Source organism: Dendrobium catenatum, unplaced genomic scaffold, assembly GCF_001605985.2.
Source record: "Dendrobium catenatum unplaced genomic scaffold, ASM160598v2 fragScaff_scaffold_1643, whole genome shotgun sequence".
Taxonomy (NCBI): Eukaryota; Viridiplantae; Streptophyta; class Magnoliopsida; order Asparagales; family Orchidaceae; genus Dendrobium; species Dendrobium catenatum.
In genome coordinates this window covers 432612-453554 of record NW_021320105.1, presented here as the reverse complement: position 1 = coordinate 453554, position 20943 = coordinate 432612, and the positions used below count along the sequence as shown (strand labels likewise).

The window sequence follows — 20943 nt, the reverse complement described above, 5'->3', positions numbered from 1 at the left end:
TTGAGGAAAAGATGGCCGCATAGAGGTATTTTATTATTTATATATTACTTAAGCGGAGGTCAACATATTCTATCTCCAATTCTATTAATTTTTATTACATTACCCATCAAACTCTTATATATAATCACACATGCATCATTTCTAATATTATTCCTACCATAATATCATAATTTTATATTTGAATTATCAATCTCTTTAACCTTCTCTCCAACCCATTTAATTTGAATACATAGAATATTAATATTCCTATGAATCATAATATCTATTAATTTCATTAATTTGTACGTAAAAGAACCTATATTATGATTTCATATTCTAATTATAATTTCATAAACTAGTTTCTTTGTTCACACCCATGCATGATACGGGATCTCTTGCTTGTTTAACACACCCGAGCACCAGTGCAATGACCCATGCATAGTTCTTATTATTTTCGGGCCATACAAGACCAACTTTCAAGGAATGTCATAGTATTAACATAATATATTAAAGAATTTATATAATGATTATTCAACAAATTTTCTACTAGCTATTACCTAACAAGCGCAACCCTCCACTTTCATATCTAGGGCTTGGGACATGACAACAATAGTGTTGAATATAGACAGCCGACCAAATAAATGACATTCAAATAAATCAGCATGTTTTTATTTATTCCAATGGCTTAAAGAAAATTTGTTACCAGAATTTTCACATGATTCTGCAATTATTTGTTCAACTTTCCAAACGGGGTTTAAAAAAAAAAAAAGTTTATTCACGCTAGACTTCTTTATTAATCATCAAACACATAAATTGTAGCTTGCCAAGCATCAAAGAAGCTTCTGTTGAGAAATCATAAATTTCGTAACAGACATAAGCATCAAATAAAAGCAGAGCATTGTGCTTTCTGTAGATCAATAATTTTATTTTTACTTGTTTGGTTCATGTTAAGTTAAATCCTTCGATATATGATCACAGAACGAATGTTTTTTTCTGCTGAATAAACTCCTGAGCAACATACCTCACTCAAAAATCCAAATCACTGCTTGTAAGGTTTTTGATCAAAAAGTTTATACATAATTATTCAAATATAGGAAAACAGAAATGGCTGAACTCAACTTGTTATCAACCAGAAAAATAATTCAAATAAATTGCAAGCCGCAGAAAACAAATAGCTCTTACTTTCCGAAAACCGAAGACAGATCTCACAGATGTAAACAAATCAATGGTTGCCAAGCAGTCTGAAGGTGGTTATTGATTCATGCAATGTCAGAGAGGCCCTGCTGAGTTCAAAGATGAAGATGATATTACAGAGAGGACATCTGTCACAGAGGCCATGGCACTGAGAGCTGCCTTCAGAACTTCCTGCGAGCATCCAGGCTTCACTATATTTTTTACCTGTTAAAATATAAAAAACAAGCCATCATAACAGTTCACATATTTCACCTGAATATAGAACATGCAATCATAATAATTTACTTGTATTTTGTTGAGATAGATTAAACACCAAAACCGCGGAGATACATACAGCAAATAAAAACAATGGTTTATTTTCTCAAATATGAGAACTAGAAAGGGACAAATGATGGTTCTTTTGCAAGCCTAGATTTCATCAAGTTAGATCAATGGCTCAGTTCAAATGCAAAGAACCTAATGTCGATCATTATTGCCTGTGAACTTAATTGGTTCAGGATGAAGGCAGAGGTGAGCAGTTCAAGGACAGTAGCAGCCCAAACATAGATTGGTAGTAGTGGTGAATTGCCAGTGTTGCTGCTGCTATGAAACAAAGGCGTTAAAAAATAATACAAGCAAAAACTAGAAAGGAAGTTCAGCAAGGTTGTGAAAACCGGATCATAAATAAAATTAGAATAAGAAGGGATTTAAGGTTCAATGATTAGATCGGAGTTGAACCAAGGTTGAACTGAAACATGTAATAAACAATAAAATTATTTAAATATCATCTAATTAAAATAATAATGATATAAAAATTATGTAATAACATAAATTTGTGACAAAAAAAATAATTCATATATAAATAATATATTTTATAATTTTAAATTTAATCATATTCAATATATAAATTTAATTCATATTTAATATAAAATTAGTTTATATATATAATATAACTAATTTCTAATTTATTTTATATGTTTACCTATGAATAGTATATAAAATTTATATTATAAAATTATAACTATAAATTCATGTTATAATATTTATTATTAAAAATACATAAATTATATCTATAAATTTGGTTATTCAAATGGGTCGACCCTAACCCGACCCGGGTAAACTCGGATGTGACGCCCGGGCGGGCGTGGGCAACTAAGACGCAATGTGCAGGCAGCCTCAGACGTGACGGACGGGCAGACGCTAGGTTAACCAGGGCAGCACGGTCAACTCGTTTCAAACGGGCTTCCAAGTTGACTCGTCGAGTTTCTGGGTACGAGCCAACCAAAACTCAGCCCGTTCTTTCAAACATGTTGAATCCGAGAACCCAATCCATTTGCAAAATGGGTTAACACTAACCTGAAGTTTTTGGGTTGGATCCAAGTCAGGTTTTTGGGTCGTGTTAAATATTGACACTCCTAATTTAAGCCTATAAATATCATACAAAATTTACATTATAAAATTATATCTATAAATTCATGCTATATTAGTAATTATTAAAAAAAACTAATTTTTATATCATATAATTAAATAAAAATGAAAAATTAATAGATAAAAATTAAATATTATTTGCATTGTTAAATTTTAATTAAAAAAAATACATAAAAATATAAATTATATGTATAGTGAACTTAAGAACTTCACATTGATTTTTCAGTCCCGCATCATCTAGACACTATATATATTAACATTATTTATAAAATTTTTTTGATTCACATGGATAAAGAAATCACATAGGTTGATGTGCCATGTGATAAAGCATCAACTAAAGCATCAACTTTGATGCTTGTTTAATAAATTATTAATAAAAAAATTAAATTCTAATTTTAAAACTAAAATATATAAATTTTAAATCAATTTATTAAGTAAAATATTTATAAATAAATTTATTAAACTAATTAATCAAATTGTATATCAGCTGAGGAATAAACGGATCAAATTTTAAAAACCGACATCAATTCACCGATTGAACTGCCAGTTCAAGACGGTTAAGGCCAGCTCAAGACGGTTAAGGCCAGTTCGCGTCTAAAGCGGATTTAATAATATATCAGACAGGCCGGCAGACTGGTTCACGGTTTAACTGGTTGAACCAACCTGTCGGGTCTAGTCAAATTTTTAAAACATCGAATATGAGATTTGAGATTATTTGGCAAAAGCTAGGACCAGAATATAAATTATGAAAGTAATTATGTCACTAAATGACATTTCTATAAATTTAAAAAAAAAATAACATTTCCATAAATGGAAACTATATGGTTTGATATCACCTAACTAGAGAATAATAACTGAAAAAGAAAAATGAACACACAAAAGAAAACAAAATTATGCTAACCTTATCTAGATACACCTGCAATAGCTTAATCCTGCCCATGTAATCTTGATCTTCGACAGATAACGTGAATGTCTTAGCATTAGCACCTGGACCATCAAATTGAAGTGGTCCAGGGTTTCTGTAGAGATCATCCATCAAAAAGCTAGATGCATTGCTTCTCAGCAGCCTGAAAGAATTAAGTTTAGGGTGTCGATTCAAAAAACATGGCAATCGATCAAGATAATAAATATTAGCTACAGGTAGAGATATTTTATTTATTACACAATAAAATATCACAAACTTTATTCCAATACTTTTTCTAAGAGCTTAATTGGATGCTTGTAGATTGAAACTAAGTTTTAGAAAGTGATGATTTTGCGTGAAATATGAAATCCTTAATTTTGAGGGGGGTTTCGAAAGTGTATGGACTTAAAAATCCTAACTGATTTCTATCTACATCCATCCAACTAAATTATATAAACCAATAAATTCATCATTTTTCAAAATCTATTTTTTTAACAAAAAGAGACGAAATGAGCCCTAAAAGAATTTCATTGGAAGTATCCTGGCATCCAGCTAAATTCAGATTGAGAACAACAGAATTTTGAAAACATACTCATATGCTTTTCCTTTCAAGTCAATAGTGGAAGGATGGACAGCAGGTTTCCCAATCGGACTGGCTCCTGGACCACGGGACCATCTTTTCACAGTCATCATTGCCTTGAAATAAACAAGAAAAAAAACATTTCATTATGTAAGTATTCTCAAACCCTGCCAGTTATTCATCATTTAGTTCTACTTATAAATAGATGTAGCTTCAATGAAACATTTAAAAAAAAGGTAGGATGAGATCATACTGAAATTGGTGCAGCACCACATTTCCACTTATTCACGGGACTTTTTAGGTTTGTTACAGTGGCCATGTAACCATTGAGACCAGCTGCAAGAATATGGTAACAGATATGTCCTAGAACCTGATCACGTAGAACTCTCTAAGTAACTTAATGATAACAAAATTAATTCAAGAGCAAAAAGTAGAATATTACATGTAGAGGAAACATACCCAGGCATAGTCACAATCAAACTTTGATGGTAAAGTCCCCCGAGCTTGATAGCCAAAAAAGTGGCATATTGCATTAAATTTCTTTCCTTTGTAAGTACCTTCTTCCTACAAACAAGGTAGGAAACTTAAATCAAATGTAAATCTTAAGAGTCACCTGCAAAGGATTGAAAGAAAACTAAAAAACGGTAATTGATGAACTAGGTTCTAATCAGCGAGAAATACTGCAAAATAAGATTTTTTTTTTATTTTAAAGTATTCAGAAGAGCTTGATGAGATGCACAAAATATTGAATTCAAATTATAACGCAATACTTATAAACAATTTACTCGTGGATGGAGAGTACACTCACCATCCGCTTGTTCATTTCAGCCTCCACCAAATGAGCAAGAAGTTTCTCAGTTTCAATCTATTCATAACAAAAGGAAACATTTTAGGGGGTAGAACTCAATCAAGAAATCCAATCAAAGACGACTACTAAAAGCAAATTTACCTGAGAGAGCTGTGCTGAGTCATCAGATTCTGGATGGAGAAGCAACTGTATCACAAAAAAAAAGCTTTTGTTATTAAACAACAACAATTGCAAAAAGAAGATCAAAGCAGAAGCATATGACCCAAAAAACAAGAACTGACCTGCTTCCTGATAAATGGAGGCAAAAAATCAAATAAAGCAGACGCCCAGGGAGAAAGATGATCAGATATGCTATTTGGCGAAATTCCTCGGCCATGTAGACCATGAATTTCCTGTAACAATTATGGTCTAGCAGCATGATAATTCTGAGCAGAAAAATATAAGACACTGAGTGCTCCGGTGAAGAGAAGACAACTACCTGCAGGAGAGCATACAATTCAGGAATACTCTCAACCAAACCCTCGGGGATAAGAACCACTCCATGATACTTCCCTGCAAAAGAATCAACAAGTGGATCAGAAAATCTGAAAAGGTAGTAAAAGAAACGTAAAGCACAACTCAAATCATTCAAACCTTGGTCTGCTCTAGCTTGCACTGCATCACAAAGTTGCTTTGTAATATCAAAGAGTGTGAGTTTTGAGGAAGTTACCTCTTCTCCAAGTATAACCTACCAACATATGAAAGGATCTCTATGTCAACACCCATCAAGCAAAAAGAAATTCAGCTATGGGAAAAAGAAAACAGGGAGCCACACCAAGTTGGGATGCGATTGGAGAGTGCATTCCAAAGCCACATGAGAAGCTTTCCGACCCATGAGACGAATAAAATAATAATACTACAATAAAAAAACGAGTGAACCAAAAAGGGTTAAACATCTCAAAAGAATAACTAAGCAATACACAAGGCATTTCTTAAATAAATAGACATAGGTACTCGAACAAATAAAAAAGATAAAAAAATAGAGAGCAGTAGGGAAATGTTTAGTTACATGAAAAATAAATAAAATGCCATAAAGATATCATTCTTAACTAGTTCATGTAAGGAAAAACCAGAGCCTCTGCTGCTGTAGTCTGAAATATTTAAATGGAGATCATGCAAGTTATTTTACAATGAGTTATCTACCTTCTCTGCCGAGAGAGCATCAGTGCATACATTGCTAATAAGCTGTGAGTTAACCTGTCAACCGAGCATGTAAAATAAGCTTAATATTAAATTGTATGGAATCTATAATAATGAAATTCCAACAAGGTGTGTAGAAGAAATATTAAACTAAAATGCAAATTTTTAAGCGATGGAGAATAGGAGGAGAATAGGAGGAGAAAATGAAGCCATCAGAGCGCTTTTAGAGAATTCATTTTTGCGCCTAAATTCATTTATGGATCTTTACGATTACATGAATATATGCATACCTTGCATATTGTGTCAAATCCAACATTTGCCTCAACAAACTGGTTTTTAAGGTCCCCATTCAAAGTAACTGGAACACCAACCACCTGCCAAAAAATAAAAAATGTTCTTATCTTCCACAAATAACAATTAAACGCAAATTATGAACAATAAAATTGGCTTCAAAGCAGACTAAATTGCCTAAGAAAGCACAAAGACAAAGGAGGATCCATAAATAAGAATTTGCATAAAATTAGATGCTTCAAGAATGTCAGTGTTAATAAAAGAAGGTTTAACCAAACTCTAAACTTAGAAACTAGTATCACTGATCTCAAATACCTTTGTTGAACATTTTGACTCCGCAAAGGTCTCAGCAAGCTGTGCAGCATCTGTATTGGAAGTAACTCCTGCAGAGAGAAAAGAAACAAATGTGTAAGGCTTTATAAACTCTTTTGAATAAAAAGAGACCAATTTCAACACTTTACAACCTCCAATTATAACAAGACCATCCAATTTCAAGGCTTGGCATGAAGCTACCGCTTCATTAACTTGCTCTGTAGTTCGAATCTGATCTTTGGTTCGTCCAAGTAAATCATAGCCACCTTGAGAGTCCTCAAAGATTACAGGTTAGTATGAAGAAAAACATGCCGCCGAATAAAATAGAAAAACTATGATGCCAAACTTCAAAGAACCTTGGTTCTTGTATGAGGAAAGAACTCCATCTGTAATCTCAAGGGTCTTCTGTGCAAACAAACCTTCAGTGCCACCTACACCCACACCAAAGAAAAAAATAAAAAAATAAAAAAAAGATCAAAGATATCTTACTCACATAATTGAAACATGAATATATTACAGATGGAAAAACCGTTTCATCCAGTTCTAACTACTAAATTCCAAGTTGTTTAAAGGAATCATGACAGGTTGGAGGAAAAAACAAATTACATATAAAGTGGCGTACAATATTCAAAGAACTTGGCACATACTATAACCACCACAGATTATATGGTAAAGTTTGAACTTTGAATTCAAATATATTATACTGTATTAAATTTAATGTAGTTAACCTTCAACAACTTTATGTAGTTGGTATTAACAACTTTGCAGTTAATGTAACTATATAAATCACCCTCACCGGCATTGTTGTTCACAGCCAACTCATACACAAAGCGCCACCACTGCTCCGTTATAGCCTTGAGATCTACATCTACATGTCAATTGCTAAAACCTTTCTTTTTCTCTTGAATTTTCCATCGCCAATGTTACCTCCAAAACCACAATTGTGAGTAACCCTTAAACCCATATCAAGGCCTTTACAATATTTCTCATAACCCTATTACATGATTCTATTCTTAGGACCATTTGATTTAGCTTTTACCCAACTTCTTTAAATGAAAATCTTCTTATCAAAAATAAATGAAAGTTTGCATGATTTTATGTCAGCCTATAGGAGTGTAAATAAATGATCCAACATGACAACCCTACTTGGACAATCTGATTTTGAGTTGGTATGATTATTATTCAGGTTGAGTTTAGGCCTAATTATAGATTTAATTATTATTTAGTTCAAGTTGACAAGAATAAACTAAAAGTAATTAGAAATTGACTTGATAACTAAAGGTTCAGGTCAATTTAATTAGATTAGATGAGCCATATTTGGGTTAATTTTATCGTATTGATCTAAAAAATTGCATGATCCATCATATATGTAGATGAGTTTGATTCAAGTCAAATCTGGTTGACTCGAATATTTTGACTATATAATAAATAGATCAGGTTCAAGTCAACTCTAAATCGGGTCTAATTCAGGCCAAACTCAAACCTGACCTTTCAATACTTGAGATGGTGGTAAGAATTTGCTTTCTAGAATCAATTTTTTTTTAAGTTGTTGCTAGAAAGGGCTTTTTGAAAGCAGTGGATAGAAGTAAAAAATACCCTTAAATTCTTACCCTTGTGCCTCTTTTATATATTATAGTTATAAATGATAAACATGATGAATTACTAAAAATTTTTGGGTTTGAAATAAGAAACTACCCAGAGATTTCGACCTCAGTTTGTGAGGACATTAGATCTAAGTTCTAGTTTTTTTATAGGCACAAGCCCCTATAGTTAGTTACTCCTCCCGATAGCAAGACAGAACTTTGGATTAAGGCTAGCCATTAATTAGATACGTAGAGAATATGTGTTATCTAGCATATAGTAGCATGGATTTGGTATTTGAAATGTTGATATTTAAAATTAGAAACTTCACCATCTTGCACTTAAAGCAGATGGTGGGGGAATGGACGATGGACCCGATCAAGATCCCATGGTAACGTCATCCTGGATCATCAATGTACCTGGTCAACTTAGTCAAAGGAGATAATAAACCCAACCTAACAGAAGGATTCTTGTCGGCAGCCATGGGTTGCGTCATCCAAGGGTATCTTGTAGACTTGAGATGGATGTTTGTCTAAGGGGATAAATTTGAATCCACCTTAGCTAATAGAGACTTTGTGTCCTACCAATTATATCTCCATTGATTCATATCTAAAGGATTTAACACCATTGGGGAGCTTACAAGCTTCGGTCATGACCTTAATTTAGTTGCGTCATTTGGCTGCAAACCACCCAGTTCAGAGGGCCCAGGTCATAACCATTTACCTACGATATCATTTGGCGGCAAAATAGTCGGTTAAATGACACGTGCCACATCGTTGATGGCAAGAGACTGTTTAAGAATGAATTCTAGTGATATTCTCGACCAGACATTAGTTATTTGCGAGCTGAAATGATATTTAAATTTGTCTACCTCAGCAAAATAGTTGCGGATGGTAGATGGGTTTTACTTTAAGTGTTTTGATAGTAAATTTCAATTTCTAATATTTTAAATTTGATATTTTTGGAGTTTTGAATTTTGTGTATATTTGGGAGGTATTTCTGGATATTTGAGGACCCCTCCGGTTGAGATTTTATGTCAACACGGTTATTATCGGGATACTTATAGGAAATTTCATCTTGTTGGTTGGACCATGTCGACCCTATCCATTTGTCGACAGAGGATTAGATCCGTCATTGGCTTTATGCCTTTACTGGTAAATTTTCCTTATTATAGACCTTGAAGGCCCAATATGAATATATTAAAAAAATATCTCGGTCGTCGCCGTAACCGTATATTTGTTTGATAGTTTGAATAGTGTCAACTCCTATCTACCCACATAGAAGGATTAGGCTTGAACTTGAATTTATCATTTGACCCACACAACATTCCTAAACATCACGTGTATACCAGTAACTCGTTCGTCGAGACCCATGTGGTTGTATGTATACAAGTTAATGTGCTTGAATGCGCACTTCTGTGTTTGTGTATATACATATCACAGTGCATGTGGGTGCATTTTTGAAATATTTGGCACTGATCAATCGTGCAAGCGACCGTCGTTTAAGTGTGCATAACATTTCATTTGAGAGCTTATACACGTCTTCTGTCCACTTGTATGAGTGTTACAGATCCGGTGGCACGATGTTGTATTTAAGTGAAATTTATAAACGGCATCTATCCGCTTGCATGGATGTTACATATTTGCTGACGTGGCATCACGTTACGGATTGCTTGCTGCAGGTTGGCTGTTGTGCACTAATGAACCTCCTGCATATACTTACAGATATTTATATTCATCAAAACTCCTGTGCTTGCTTTCAGATAGCACATTATGCGCATGGCAAGCCTCTTACAGTGACTCGTAGATATTTGCACTCATTGTATATCACCCGTCTGCAAGTAAATTGGTGCATGCAAGACAAGCCTCCTACGATTGTTTGCAAATGCTCATATTCATAACAGGCTCTTGGTTATTAGTTGAGGATGAACTATCCTATCATAAGTTCCTTATCTATGAATTCACTACAACTTCTTTGGATATGCTTGAAGGGAAATTATCTACAATTACCCTGTGTCCATCGTCATTGTTCATAGGTGGATTATTGCAAGAATGAGGAGTCCCCTGTAGTGACTCGTAGGATCTCGTATGTATTCGCTAGATACTTAATTGACGTTAACAATGAAGGTTTCGTAATGTTTATTGTATGTTGTTTGTATACATCTGCATTGGGGCATTAGCACTCGTAGGGGTTTGATGTAATTATTTGCAGTTAAGTGACATCGACTATATGCAAGTTGCATTCGTTCCAAACTTCTGAAATACACCTTGATTAGTGGTTCGTTACATGTATACATCCATTGCTTGCAGGGTTTACTGTACTTTTTTATGTGTCGATGTTGATCGCAAGGTGTTGTTGCATTCGTTTCATATCCATTGTCAATACTTGCAAATAGATTAGTGCATTTGTTGACAACTTGATTATTGTCAACTATATGAACACCCTGCATTTATTGCATGTTTCTTGTAAGTAGGTCGCCATGCTCCCCACAATTTCATTTTGTCACTACTTATACATCTTCTAAAGAGGGAGAAAGATATATGTATAAGTTAGCCAAACATAGAGATAGGAGTAGTAAGGATTTAGTTCAAGTGAAGTGTATTAAAGATGAAGATCAAAAAATACTTTTCTTAGAAGATGATATTCAACAAAGATGGATGAGATATTTTGCTAAACTTTTTAATGAAGATTGTGAAAATAAGATTGACTATAGTGACCTACTACTTATAGGTGAACTGATGAGGACATCAGATCGTGGAGAGTCTATCAGAGACGTGGTTCTTGATCTACGACCACGATTGAGTCATTATATTTCTGAGTTGTTTATATACTTTCTTATTTATGATGTCATATTGTATTTGTTTTATTAGTTTGCTTTATTAAGTTTTTCGTTGTACCATTTTATTAAGAGGGGTCGTATGTAAGCCCTAGGGGCATTGTTGTCATTTATTTTGTGAGTCTTTGTACGAGGCTATTTATAGCTCCATCGTTCTTCTTTTCAAGTTAATAAATGATTAATTGAAAACTTTTGTTTCTCTTGTTTGATTTCTCATGAGAGCTTGAGAGCTTGGAGTGAAATCCCTAAGAGAGGGAGACATGCGCAATACCCACCAACCTAGATGAGTCGGTTTCGTGGTTCTTCCTTCTATCTCTTTCTCTCTTCTTCCCTCTACCACCACCGGTCATACCATCTTCCCCTCACCTTGTCCAAACTTCATCTCCACAGAATTCTCCAAACCCCTCCACCTAGCCACTGGCTCCCTTACCCGAACCCCCCATCTAAGCCACCGGCCCTAGCCCCTTGCCCACTCTTGGATTTACTTCCTAATTTTGATTTCCATAATTTAGACGGAATTTTAAATTCAAATTCACCCAATTTGAAATTCAAAATCTTTCCTAAATTATAAAATCTATTTTAGGAAAGTTTTCAAATCTTCCCCCATCGGATTTTAAATTAATTTGGGATGAATTATTTCATTCTAAATCTAATCACCTAAATTAAGGAAGCATTAAAGCCTCCTTAATTTTTCCCCCATCCCCATAAAGCCGCTGGCCTAGCTCTCCTAGCCGCCGATCCCATTCAATTTATCTTACTCCTTGTGTGTCCTAATTAAGTTGGAGTTAATTTAGATCAATTTGAAATTCAAATCAATTGAATTTGAAATTCAAATTCTCTCCTAATTTTAACCAACCTATTTTAGGAAAGTTTCCATAAACAATTTCAAATCAATTTCTATTTGAATTTGATTTAATCCCTTGCCTAATTTAAGACTCCTTTGATTAGGCAACCCACTAATTAATTCCCTAAACCCCTCCCTCTCTCACCATGCCATCGACCCCCCTAGCCTAACCACCCCTCTTTCTCCACTCCCTCTCTCTCTCTCATTAATTCCCCTCCCCAATTTAGGGGAATTAAATTCCTCTCCTAATTTCTTTCCTCTTAGATTCAAAATCTGAAATTCATTTCAGAATTTTGAATTTAAATATCTCCTCCAACCTAATCCTAACCCATGTGTGGCTCCCCTCTTTGGCCGAACCCTCTCCTCTCCTTATTTCTTACTTCTTGTGAGGATCCCTTTTCTCTCAAGAGATCTAGGAGCTTTGAAGGACGACGTCGATACCACCACATAATACAAAGCAAATGCATGGCCGAGCCGGAACTTGACTACGGCCTCTCCTACGACGAGCAAGGGTTTGTTTGTATCTTATATTCGACCTTCTTCGACATCAACCCTCGCATCGACCACATCGTAGAAGAGTACGTATAACGCATCTTGGATACCTTGGTCGAGACTATTGAAGAGAAACTTGGAACCGTCGAGTGGAGGATTACAACCGATCCTTGACAAAGATTTTCTAATCTCCATCTACTTGTTTTTCTTAAAGTCTAACCTCTTTCTTGTGATTTGATTGTAGTCATGAAGATCACGCTTGCCTAATTCTGCCAAGCTTAGTAAACGTAGGGAATTGAGTGCACTTCATTGTTTCTAATCTAATTTAGATTAGGGATTTTCGTTGAAGGCTATTACATTTACATGATATTGATTTAGTACGTTAATTTTTATGACTCAAAGCTTTTGATGTGCAACTTAGCCTAAACGAAAGTGATCGCTCTTACATTTTGATTCATCATTTTATCTACTAGTAGTTTATTTGTTGTTACTCTAATCAAAAAGTTGTGCAAGCTCTTACCCAAAATCATTGCAAGCATTTTTGTTCATCATGAACCATACCGAAAATCACAAGTTCCTCACTATACGTTGAAGGCAACTTGTGCTTCGCATAGTGAATCTACTTGTTGATAATTGCTTGTAATTGATTGAATATTGTAGTTTTATTAATTTTCACCATTCATCACATGTATGCACTGAAGATTTTGTTCATCAAGAGTCCCCTGCCTTGTATGTTTAAGAACTTTTGTTATTCTGTAAATTACATATTTTAATGTTAAATTTCAGATTTGGTTTCCTGTAATTTATATAAGTCATGTTCCATGCAATTTAAGTTAGGTTCAAGTATATTGTTACTTTATTCAATTTTGGGTCCCTTGTCATTATTCATTTGAATTCAAATCAAGTTCCCTATTGTTCATTTTTGTTTAAATCAAGTCCCCTATGGTCCTTTTTACTCAAGATCAGGTCATCTACATTTTCTCTGAATTTTGGCAACCTCTCAGAATCTCCACAGTTTAGGGGAAATCCGAGAGGCAGGCCTTCCCCTCCACGCTACGAGAGCACTTCAGGTAGGTGTCAAGTCACACCGTGGCCGTATTTCTTCAATCCCCGCCATGCTACAAGAGAACTTAAGGGTCTTCGAGGTATCTGTTTGAAAACGTGCAATTTCCTTTCCCCTCCATGCTATAAGAGTGCTTAAGAGTACTTAATTTCGTCCTCATCGCATTTCGAGGCCTACCCACCTCATCTCAAGTGTTGCACCGGATTCCCTCCCACCGTGCTACGAGAGCACATCGGATGGTTCGCCGACTCGCCGCAAACGCTAAATCCAGGATTCGACTTTGAATCTACTCTCGTTGATAGCCCAAAATAGAAAGAAACAATTTCTACCATACCTCATTAAAAAAAAAGATGCTTAGAAATAAACTGTTTCATTGTACCAAGACAAAAATAGCACTACCAATTGTTTTCATCATCCTCAACCACATGGAATATTGGGATTTAGAGATTCTTTTTTTTTTTTTTTTTTTTTTGAAGAAATGCAAAAGTTGAATTAAAATGAAAGAAAAAACAATCTAATACAAATTAGGAAATATAAACTAAAAGATCCTTGTTCAAGAGAAAAAGGATCCTTATTTAGAGCATTTTTGTTTAAATTAAACTTATTATTTTTTAAATGAAACCCATTGTTTCCTATTTTGAAACCGTTGAAATGCAGGGGATACCAAAGTTTTAAACAACCCAAGGGATGGTTAGTATCCCAGAGTTCCCATCCGATTAAAAAATAGGACCTAGTATCGATCCCATAAGCAAATATAATAAGTTTAAAAAACAAAAAAGCCAAAAGAAAAAGAAAGCTACAAAAGAAAATCAAAAGGAAATTACAAATAATCCAGGATAATCGTAAAACACCTAAGAATAGGTATTTCAGATGTCTATTCCAATTTCCCGTGATGTAGTCCAAAGCAAGAGATTTGAAAATCTCTTAAATCAGATGCTCCAACCTTAGGTATCTTTCCATTTTGATGTTTGCATTTTACAATGAGAAAATCGGCTAGCATATTACTGAGATGATTGGGAAGAACCTCTCAAGTAGTTCTTCATTCTGAGATCAGTAATCTTCCTTCTAGTTTGTTCTTTCACCGGTCCTAGAGCTTGTAGTTCCTTGAATAATTTGTCTTTAGAACCGGAAGAACCAAGCTCCTTAATAGAACCCTTTTTATTCTTCAATAAGACAGTTTTTTAAAATTTTAAACTGATTGTTGAAGAATGAGAAATGGTTTCATAATAACCATCTCTAGTTCCATTATTAAAACCATCTATTTCAAAAGTTCTTGCTGTCTTTATTGGAGTCAATATCATGATCTGCTCCTCATAAAATTCTAACTCAGTCTTGCCATCTTCTGAATTCTCGCCAACTACTGAGTTCGGTACAGCAATTTGTTCAAGTAACAACTTAGTTTCCGAAATATTAGTTCCCTTATCTCCCTCTAGAATATGTGGTAATTCAAAATTTGAATTTTCAATTTCCGAAATTCTAGCATTTTTTTGTTGATCCACGGGAACAGCTTCATTATCTATTGGAACATGCACCAAAACAGATTCAGCAATATCCGTTCCAATTTCAGCAATCAACGCTTGAGATTGATTGAATTCAAAATTTGAATTATTATCTACAATTGGCTCAATAACGAAATTTGAATTATGGCTAACAGCAACTTCATCTCCTTCCTTGATTTCAGCATCTTCTACAATTTGGCAATTGGTATCTGCATGATTCAATGGATCGGCCACCAAATTGTTGACATTAGAATTACGATATGCCAATGTATCAACATTTTCTGCTTCTTTCAAAGGATCGGACACCAACTCTTGAGTATTAGCATTCCGATCTACCAATGATTTTGAATTTTCTTTAACAGGAAAAGCCTTGGATTGCTTTTTCACATAATTTTTCCTTTTGAATTTTACATGCATCCAAGGTCCATAAGGATTATCAATATGAATTGAGTTGGAAGAAACATCTTTAATATTAGGACAAACGGAATCAAAATGTCCTATTCTCCCACACTTGAAACAAATTGAAGATAGATTTTCGTATTCAAACTTTTGAAAAAATCTACCATGCAAACTTTCAACCCAAATATCAGTAGGGAGTTAAGAATTCAAATTCACCCGAATGCATGCTCTAGCAAATTCTCTTCTCCCCCATCTAAACATATTACCATCCAACAATAGAGGAGTCCCAATTCTAGAAACAATTCTTGTGATATTAGATTCATCCCAACAATGAAGAGGTAAGTGAGGAAGAAGAACCCATAACGGAGAAGAAACGCCATCGAAGGAATTGGGAGAGAAGTTAGGAGACCACTTATCTAACCCAACAACGAAGCCTCCTACAAACCAAGGACCTCCATTAAGAACTTCCATGGCTTCATGAGTTTAAAAGGAACATAGTAGCCAATCTAGACCAAGCAAGGTTATATGAAACCCTCCATATTTCATCCATTGCTTCCTCAATTCAATAGCACATTGTGAAAATGGTAAATTTTTTCCAAGAATTTTCACAACCAACGATTTACTCAAAACTTGAATATTGGAATTTTCCTTCTCTACGTTAAGTTTAACAACATTTTCATCTTCAATCTCATCATGAATCTAATTCAAATTAATTTTAATGTGTGGTTTTTTTATCCACACATTAGAATTATCCAATCTAGCTGAAATAATTGGATTAATACTCTTTTCATTCTTCAATAAATTACTAAAACTGCTCCTTGAAGAAGAAGCCTCCTTGTCATTTGCTCCATAGATAATAACTGAAAAAGGAGATTTTGGTATCTTTTCCAAAACCGAAATTACCTCTTTCCCTTTACCTGACTCCGGCAAAGGCTTGTGTTTAGAAATCAAACCTCCCTCTTTGATGACAAGAGGAGATTCAAAAACTCGAAGATTGTGAGGGGAGATCCGTTTGAAGATGAATCTACCTTTTGAATCCAACATAATTGGACTCGCGGTAGAAAGAAAAGATTTGGTATTCCGGTCATCCATGGATGACCGGCCACCTTCTTCCATCTCCAACTTTGGCACCCAAAATCTTCAAATGCTCCTTCAAAATCCTCCTAATTTTGTGGAGCTTCTCTCTCTTCACTCTTAGATTAGTGGCATAAACATTTCAGATTTAGAGATTCAACCACCTCAAATATACATATGTTTTAGAGAACATGCAACCTATAATCTTCTTCAGGGTTCCCATCCTAGGAACAAATCCTTGGTTCACCACATCATGAACAAGCTTCTCACTACAAAGGCCTTCAATAGTCATCCTGCATGACTAAAAAAAAATTAGGATATCTCCTTTCTGAGATCATTGCGCCTATAATATTCTTTGCATTAACAAATTGTTTGGCATGCAACAAGCCATATAGAAGGGCTTGATAAGTTGCTGAATTTGGATAGCATCTCTTCAGCTTCATTGTCTTCAAAAGTCCCATCTCTTCATCATTTTTTCCTTCTTTACATAGTCCAGAATTGAAGGTTATGGCATCAGGATGACAACTTGCTCTCTCCATCATCTCATATGTCTCAAATGCATCCTTTACTCTACCATGCTTACAAAGAGCATGCATCAATATTGAGTAGTTGGTGCATTGGGCAGAAAACCTTGCTTTGAGATTTCATACAATAAGGAAAAGCCTGCTTCCAACTTTTCTAACTAGCACAAACCTTTGATGAGAATGTTAAAGCAACACGTATCGAGCGAAACACCCAACCTCGACGCATGTTGGCCAACATTGGGACTCTGGCACCCTTTTGCCTTGGTTTATAATCCACGCGAGTTGAGGCCTTTCTAAATGCAACATAACCATATCAGGGTATTTCAAGTTCTAAAACACTTTGAGAACTTCATTTGGCGCAAGCCAATCCTTATGGTCAAGTCGCCTCAACCAGAACTTGTCATTTTCTTCTCGTTTGCCATATGTTAGCTATAATAGAGACGAGAATACTCAATCCCCTCAAATGAAGGCGAGGTAGCAACCATCTCCAAGAAAGATTTAAATTCTTGGGCCGATGGAAATTACTGGGGCGGGTGAGGAATTCGAAGGTGTGTTAATGGCTGCAGGTTTTGTTGGAGAAGGGTAAAATGGAGAATGGGGTTTGGCGCAATGAACAGAGAGGGGCAGACGGGTGAGGATTGCAAGGAAACTTAAAGAAATGGGATTAAAGGATCCATCCAAGGTAGACGGGCCGTGTGGATCAGGTGTGGAGACAAGCTGCAAAATGGCTGCAAACAGCAAAACAGGGTTTTGCTATTATAAGTGAACTTCTGCTCCAGCCAGAGGGCTATTGGCTCAGGTGTGTGAGGGCTACGACTATGGAAATTAGAAATAGTGACAAAACGAACGAAGTTGCTTCTTTATTATTTTAAAACCAAGATTAAGCGCTATCAAGGTGATGATTCATGCAGGATTTTCGGAGATAAGATGTGAAGCAGCGGAACTTACGGGATTCCTGTGACAGCAATCTCAACCAAAGTTGCCTTGATTTGCGCCAATTACCTTGATATGTGCATTGTTGCCTTAAGATGCATGCCGATTTTGTCGAACGATCTTGATTGAACAACTTGATAGTGATTTTTTTTTCTGTGGACGATGTTTCGGACGCAACGGCGAAATCTGTTTTGCGATCAGACGCCATTTGGGCGACGTCGCACTTCAATTTCAGGTGTCGATCGTCCATTTGGACCGATCTAATCTGATTTGACTGTGAAGGTCCCCTCTTAGGCTCACTCGAGGTCCTGGTTGCAATGGCGCAGTCCGTTTGGTAATCGGATGTCGTTTGATTCTTCAAGTGACGCCGACGAGCGCACTGCTTGATTTGCTGATTTTACCCTTTTTGTGAGTGGTTTGATGTGTAGGGGTCAACAAAAAGATTTCATAAATTTATTATAATGTTAAAGAAAAAAATGAACCAATTTTTTGCCTTTTTCAATGATAAGGTAGCTCCACATCAGCTTTTTACCAAACCACAATACGTCATCTACATTTAGTGCATCATCTATATAATATGTGCAGCCAAAAAACTCCAGTTATACAACACTGAATAACTAATTTTGTCAGCCTTTAAAATGCATGGGTATGTATTTCAGAGATGTCTATTTAGTTTTTGATGACATGGGAATTTTGAAACTAGAACCAACAAATTATATTAATTGCAAACATGAACTATGATGCTAAAACCAACAATATAACAATTCCAACCCGGGGGAGACAACCAACAAAATAGGAAAATATATTCTACATTGAAAGGGATAGCTTGCTATCTTTTTGTGTATCAAATTTATAAATTCAAGTTCAATTCACATGTTTTATAGAATGAGATAAGATAACTTGAAGAACTGCAAATAACGGAAAGTCCCCTTCACAATATATTCTTATGAAATCAAAGGACCGTCATGACAGCCATGGCTCCATCTGAACGCATCTAGGTATTAACAATCTAAAAACATGGGGCCACGGAACATTTTTTATCTCAAGCATACCAGACTGAAAATAAGCATTGAAATCAAATGCTTACCAACAAAGCCAAGCAAAGTACTGTTAGGATTGTGAACCTTGATAGCATTATGAAGTCCCCAAATAACATTATGTCCTCCTGGAGACTGCCTCCCACTAAACACTATTCCCACTCTGCAAAAAGGCATTGAAATAGACACATAAGAAATCGAAGTAATAGAATAAGTTAATAAAGCACTAAATGATTGGAACATTCAATTTATAAGACTTCAGAATATTTGATGTCAGAATTCAATGAAGATAAACACCAACAGCTGAGACTATCACATCAATATTAGCCAATAGTGACCACATATATGCAGACCTTATAGGTGGATGCTCGGTTATAATGTGAGCATCTGGAACCTTGGATGTTGCCCTTAAAAAGTGTGCCAAAGGCTGACCATATGTACGTGGAAAAGCTTGGCTGATAACATGAGCACCCGCTGGATCCGCAGCAGTTGTCCCATCCCCAAACTCTACCCTCACAGTCGTGCCCTGTACAAGATGTAGAAAAGAAAGAAGCACTTTGAAAAGATGCCCAAAGAGACCACTATCACAGACACATACTCGTGTTTCTACATATAAGTATGCATCATTCATTTTAATTTATGTCAATGTAAATCATAATTCATATATTTTAAAAACAAGTAATTTATATGGATTTCAACCTGCAGGCTTAAAGCACTTGCGCATGCAATAAATCCACAAGCCGCAATCGACACTCTCACATAAAAAAAGGGATGAAACAAATGCATGCCCTCTAAATGGAGATAAAGATGAACAAACTGCGACGTTTGAAAAGGTCTGTATATAATCAAACTTGGATCATATTAAAAAAATTCACAATCCAGAAAAACAAGGCCAGATTTCACCAACAGCGACTAATTAGTAAACCAAGGAAGCAGATGCTAAGACATTCAATGCTTGAACAAATACATATTCTTTCAGATCAAATACCTTATTTCTTAACCCATTCGCTTCACCAGTTTAAAGCAACGCCAACTCTCCAACCTCCATAATTCAAACCTAACAAATCTAAGCAATGCATACAGAAAACCCAAAAAAGGAAAGCCAAACACACCCCATCGGCATTGATCATAACCCAAAACTCAACTACTATAGCAAATCCGATTAAAAAAAAAACAATTCGGGTACCTATTTATTAACAACAAAGTCCGATACGGTCTCAGCTAATACAGTACAATGCACACACAAAAGCAGGTCGCAATCATCTAAACCAACCAAAGAATTCTAGACGTGATCCAAACATTCAATCGATCTTCATCAACCAATGGCAGATCTAAGAAGTAAAGCAATGGACAAACATTTGAACCATAATCCCGTTAAGAAGCGATCGAGAATGGAAAGGTAAGACCTCAAGGCAAGGAGGAAGCTCCGGCTGATAGAGAGCTCGCTTCTTCTGCAGATCTGAGAGCTCGCGAGTAACGCCATAGTCCGACTCCATCTCGTTAGTACTCTTTCTCAATATTGTTTCCCCGGCGAGAAAAACCTAGGGAGTGGCATTTATAGGCCAATGTTGGGCGGAGACAACAACCACCCCACCTGCCGCGTCTATAAAAAGGTCCCTGGAAGAAACTAAATTACAAAAATGCTTGAGAAGGGGTACGCCTGTTACTGGGTTCGATTTCAACAAGCTGATTCAGATTTGATGCAGATAACTTCTAAATTAATTAATATTTACATCGAATTAGTTTCAGATTGAATCAATAATACCTGACATTTTTTAATTACGACAAAGTTGATATATTAATAGAAATTTCTATAAAGATTAACGTTAATTGTTTTAAGGTTAACGAAATTTCTATGTATCACTATATATACTTGGTGATTTCTGACGATCGAAGATGAAGAACGTGCTTCGAAAACTGGCTGTAATTTTCTCTGAAATTGGATATAGTTATGTTGTGCTAATTGAAGGGAGATGACATAACACATAACAAACGTTGAGGCATTAA

The 20943-nt window shown here is 35.4% G+C and overlaps 1 protein-coding gene across 1 annotated transcript; it reads right to left on the bottom strand.

The window, feature by feature from the left end:
• Positions 1 to 948: 948 nt before the first annotated feature.
• Positions 949 to 20551, bottom strand: LOC110099446 (pyrophosphate--fructose 6-phosphate 1-phosphotransferase subunit alpha). The gene is made up of 19 exons (XM_020826589.2): positions 20343 to 20551; positions 19290 to 19462; positions 18987 to 19099; positions 7011 to 7085; positions 6807 to 6920; positions 6658 to 6725; positions 6342 to 6425; positions 6055 to 6108; positions 5687 to 5767; positions 5506 to 5599; positions 5351 to 5424; positions 5154 to 5264; positions 5014 to 5058; positions 4873 to 4929; positions 4524 to 4628; positions 4318 to 4434; positions 4077 to 4180; positions 3482 to 3647; positions 949 to 1377 (listed from the first exon to the last, which is right to left on the bottom strand). Exons 1-19 carry the CDS (start codon positions 20430 to 20432, stop codon positions 1249 to 1251), a joined length of 1854 nt encoding a protein of 617 aa, XP_020682248.1. The 5' UTR covers positions 20433 to 20551; the 3' UTR covers positions 949 to 1248.
• Positions 20552 to 20943: the final 392 nt, after the last annotated feature.